This window comes from Diospyros lotus, chromosome 4, assembly GCF_014633365.1.
Source record: "Diospyros lotus cultivar Yz01 chromosome 4, ASM1463336v1, whole genome shotgun sequence".
In the NCBI taxonomy this organism is placed as follows: Eukaryota; Viridiplantae; Streptophyta; class Magnoliopsida; order Ericales; family Ebenaceae; genus Diospyros; species Diospyros lotus.
In genome coordinates this window covers 3,295,048-3,299,807 of record NC_068341.1, presented here as the reverse complement: position 1 = coordinate 3,299,807, position 4,760 = coordinate 3,295,048, and the positions used below count along the sequence as shown (strand labels likewise).

Sequence of the window (4,760 nt, the reverse complement as noted above, 5' to 3'; positions counted from 1 at the left end):
GAATAAATATATTTTTTTTTTTTGTGTTCCATGAGAGCGTTTAGCAAGGGATGGTTCAAGTGTCTGGATCTGGCTAGCAACTTTTTTGGGGCTCCCTTTTTGGGGCTCTAGGCATAGGCCAGCCTATGCCTTAAGCCGACCTCGTTATGATAGATTTATTTTTGTAAGTTTTCTGTTAATTTATAATTATGATATTATAAGCTTTGGTTAAAAAATATCTTAATATATAGTACCTATGTATAAGGTCTCTTGGGAGTTGGGAGTGAATCACAACCAAGGTGACTCATTTTTCAAAAGAGATCCCTTTTAACAAAACCCCTCTAGATTAGGATAAGCAAAGTATGTCCAATTAAGAGTGTGGAATATGAAATCTGCCCAGACATGTTCCAAGCATTGCTTTTTCTCATCAGTGTTGCACAAGTACTAAATTAGCTTCCCACGTAAAACAAAATTCAAGGACAAGACAGTGGAACAATGCATACCCCCATCAGATTACTGTCAAATGACTTATTTTTAGCCTCTATTTAGGTGCTGAGTACTAAAGTTGAACACAATTCCTACTCAAAAACTTTGTTTACTCTGAATCTCCATGAGTTCATCATTCTTAGTCACTACCATATTATTCGCCAACTAAGAGGAACATCAAAGAAATGATACCTTGGTGTCAGCAGTGTGGAGAAAATCTCAAGGCCTCTATCCGAGGCATCGAAGAATGCTTATGAGTTTTGTCATATGTAGCCATTTGAACAAGCACATAACAATCAAATTACTAACAATTTGGATCTTAGTTGAAAATTGGATGAGTGATATTATACCTTGAAAAGCAAGATGTTTCTTATACCTTGTAAATTGGATAGTGTAACAGCAAGCTAGAGTGTTTCTTATACCTTGAAAGGCAAGATGTTTAGTCTTTTCAAGGCAGGAGCCATGCCGATAACAGATGCTAACAAGCAACAAAAACAGCGATATGTCTAGTTAGTAGAACTCAAAAGAAACTGATAATCGAGCTAAAAGAAAGAATGCTGCTTTTATCCCCAAAAGAATAACTTTTTCATAAATAGGATTAGGAGACAACAAATCATTGGTTTGGAACAAATATATTTTTTTTTTTTGTTTTGCAGATGTCATGCATCAGAGCCACAAAATAATTTCATAAAATTTGCCAACAAATATTTTTTTTTTTAATTTATTGCAATGCTTCAACATATAAAGGAATTGAATGAAACTATAATAAAACCAGCTCTACACATACGAGTCGTATCTGCATGTTTTTTACATTCTGCCATTTGAGGTAACTGAAAAATGGTCTATCCGGAACAGGTACGCACTTGACCATAAACCCAATTGGCCAAGACATGGCTGCAAATCCAATACAAACCCCCCATTGCCACCAATTGAGCCTCTCTGTGCTTGCAAACTTCTTCAGGAACTCCACCATTAGCACTTGAAGAACAATTGTTATCCCAATGATCCCCATAAACAACTTGTTTCGGTGTATGCCCTCGAATACATTCTTCTTCTCCAGCTTCCGGGCATTGAATTCATTGAAAACTTGGCATAGCACAAAAGTATTGAAGATCAACGTGTCATTGACATTCTTGCTCAGCCCAAAGATCGATTCTCCCCTGAACTGCAGAGTCAGCAGAACAGCTATCTGGTAGAATGCTTGAGCAAGCAGGTTTCTCCACATGATGTTGGTGATGAGTGGGGAAATACGACCCACGGGCGGCTTCTCCATGAGCTCTCGGGTGGGCTTCTCAGTGGCAAGAGCAAGAGCTCCCAAGGTGTCCATGATCAGGTTCACCCACAACAGCTGGACAGCTGTTAGAGGGACTTCACCGGCTGAAACTGCAGCCACAAAATTGATGACAAGTGCGGCCACATTCACTGTGAGCTGGAACTGAATGAATTTCTGGATGTTGTTGTAAACACCTCTCCCCCATTTCAACACTGTGGCAACGGAACCAAAATTATCATCCAAAATCACAATGTCTGAGCTTTCTTTGGCCACTTCAGTTCCCTGGATCCCCATAGAAAGGCCTATATCGGCCTCTTTTAAAGCCGGTGCATCATTTGTGCCATCACCAGTCACTGCCACAACATGGCCTTTCTGTTTCAAGCATTGCACCATTAGAAGTTTATCAAAGGGAGAGGATCTTGCCATGACACAGATTCGGTCAACTTTCTCCATTCGCTCCTCTGGCGTGTAATTGCGGAATTCTTCTCCTTCAACCACAGCACCACTCTCCATTCCGTGGTCAGGCCTAAGTATCCCACACTCTGTAGCAATGGCTCTAGCCGTGAAAACATTGTCACCCGTAATCATTTTCACGTTCACTCCAGCATATTGGCAATCCTCCACTGCTTTCTTCACACCAGGTCGGCAGGGGTCTTTTAGACCTACTATCCCCAAAAGGGTTAAGCAGTTGTCTTCCATCTTTTGCTGCGATTTTTCATGTTCGTTCCTTTCCTCTGAAATCTGCTTGTGTGCAAAAGCAATGCATCGCAGGCTACTAGCAGCCATACCTTGGATGATTTGATCAAACTTCTTCCTCTCTACATCATCAAGGGATTTGATATTTCCACTGACATCATAGTAATGCGAACACATGGCGAGTATCATCTCTGCAGCGCCTTTCCAGTGCACACTAACCCTATTATCAGATTTCCTTCGCATTAGAACCCCACTTCTTTTCTTCGTTGAATTGAAGGCTTCAACATGGAGAACCACAAATGTCTGCTTCAGCTCCTCCAAGTCCATGTGTAGCTGCAAAAAAGCCCAAGAAAGTATCGCCTTTTCTGTTGGGCTGCCAGAGAACTCGAGTTCAGATCCCGAAGGGGATTTATAAACACTACCCGTCGTGTTCAGTCCGACCCCTTGGTGGAGCAATTCAAGAATGTTGGTTGCAATTGAAGTGGCCACTTTTTCATCCACACACTCTTGACCAAGCCAAAACTTTGTCACCTTCATCTGGTTGAGTGTAAGTGTGCCGGTTTTGTCTGTACATATGGTGGTGGCAGAGCCCATTGTCTCACATGCAGAGAGCTTCCGAACCATAGCCTGATCAACCATCATCCTCTTCATGGAATAAGCCAGAGTAAGCGTCACAGCTAATGGTAAGCCCTCAGGAATTGCGACGACCACAATGGTCACTGCATCAGCAATGACTCCCAGCACAGAATTTATCACATCATCAGCTTTTGTCTTGCCGCCGTTGAATTCCTTGTTTCCATACTCATCTTCTGTATTTCCTGTGAAGTAGCGCACCAACAACACAACAAGAACAAGGGAAGCAACAGCCAAACCAACCTTACCTATGGCAGAAGCAAGCTTATTCAGCCGTGCCTGTAGCGGCGTCTCGTCATGGGAATCGCGGTTGACCGTGCTCATCATCTCTCCCCAAGTCGTATTCATCCCCACAGAGGTCACTAGCATCCGGCCGAATCCATCAGCCACCTTGGTGCCGGAGATCAAGAAGGGATTTTGGGCTAAATTAACTTCAACGTAATCACTTTCGCCTGTCATACTGGATTCATCCAGTTGCAGTGAGTGGCCATCTATGAACAACCCATCAGCGGGAACTTGGTCGCCAATCTTCAAGCAGACTACGTCTCCCACAGCAATCTCGAAAATCGAAACCTGTTGTCGCCTGCCATTTCTCACGACCTCCACTGGGATGTTGCTGCTGACTTTGGATAACCTGACAAACTGCCTGCTCTGCCTAAAGTCACTTGTTGCCGACACTGCAACGACAAGAAACACGGCCACGAATATGCTTCCGCCGTCATACCATCCTTCTTTCACGCCATCTTCCTTCATGCCAAATCCAAGGGAAAGAGCCGCACAGACCAACAAAATTACGATAGTGAAGTCCGTCAGAGCCTCCCAAACAAATCGGAAGAAGCTTTTTGCCGGTGGCCTGAGATACGTGTTCGTGCCAAAGGCCTCGTGTCGACATGAAAGATCTACGTGATCACCGCGAATTCCATGCTCAATGTTGGTGTTGAGAGAGGAGGCTATGCCCTCAACGCCGCCAACTTTTGCAAGAGCGTCTATGTTTTTTTGCTTCACGAGACCGGAGAGGGTTAACTGGTTGATGTTTGAAAAGCAGGGGGGTGGTTCTTCAGCAACATTGATAAGTAGGCCATGTGGTGATGTCATAGGGGAGGCCCTACCCTTATTCGTGGCCACCACGTGTTTGATCAAATGAGAGAAGGCCCTCGAACAATAGATTGTGGTAAACGCCAAATGCCATCTCTTGAGATTTCTTCCGCTACTCCTGGTTGGAAAATCAAGTATGAACTCGATCTGGTTCATGCTTTCTGGAGAAAAAAGGGGCATCTTTCTAAGAACACAAGGCCTCATTGCAAGCATAAAATTTATATGAAAAGAAAATAAATTTTATACAATTCAATTATCTAGAAATTATTTGTATATAAATTATCAATTAATGATGTTTGATCGACTTAATTTTTTACTTAGAATTTGTTATACTTTCCCAACTTTTAATATTTAATTGTCAGTATTTTTTATAGAATATTTACATAAGATACATACAAAATACTTTCTCCAAAAAAAGTGAATAAAACCCTATGTGAACAAAATATCAATTAAAAGGTAAAAATAGATACTAAAAACAGAGTGATAAAGCAAAATGCAAAACCAGAAAACAAAGGGCACCGGCTGTCAATTGGAATGTGGCAGAAAACCAGAAAAGAAGGGCCGGAAAGCTTACCGTGGACAAAGACGAAGATGAACA

The 4,760-nt window shown here is 42.3% G+C and overlaps 1 protein-coding gene across 4 annotated transcripts in view; it reads right to left on the bottom strand.

The window, feature by feature from the left end:
* Positions 1-1,034: 1,034 nt before the first annotated feature.
* LOC127799244 (putative calcium-transporting ATPase 13, plasma membrane-type) overlaps positions 1,035-4,760 on the bottom strand; it is a 28,727-nt gene continuing 25,001 nt past the window's right edge. For 2 of the 4 annotated variants that reach the window (XM_052333086.1, XM_052333085.1), the window contains exon 2: positions 1,036-4,323. In XM_052333086.1, coding sequence (XP_052189046.1) covers positions 1,226-4,318 — 3,093 coding nt within the window. In that variant the 5' untranslated portion in view covers positions 4,319-4,323 and the 3' untranslated portion in view covers positions 1,036-1,225. Of the gene's footprint in view, positions 4,324-4,736; positions 4,755-4,760 lie in introns of those variants that run through there. The other 2 variants (XM_052333087.1, XM_052333084.1) reach the window with 2 other exon arrangements.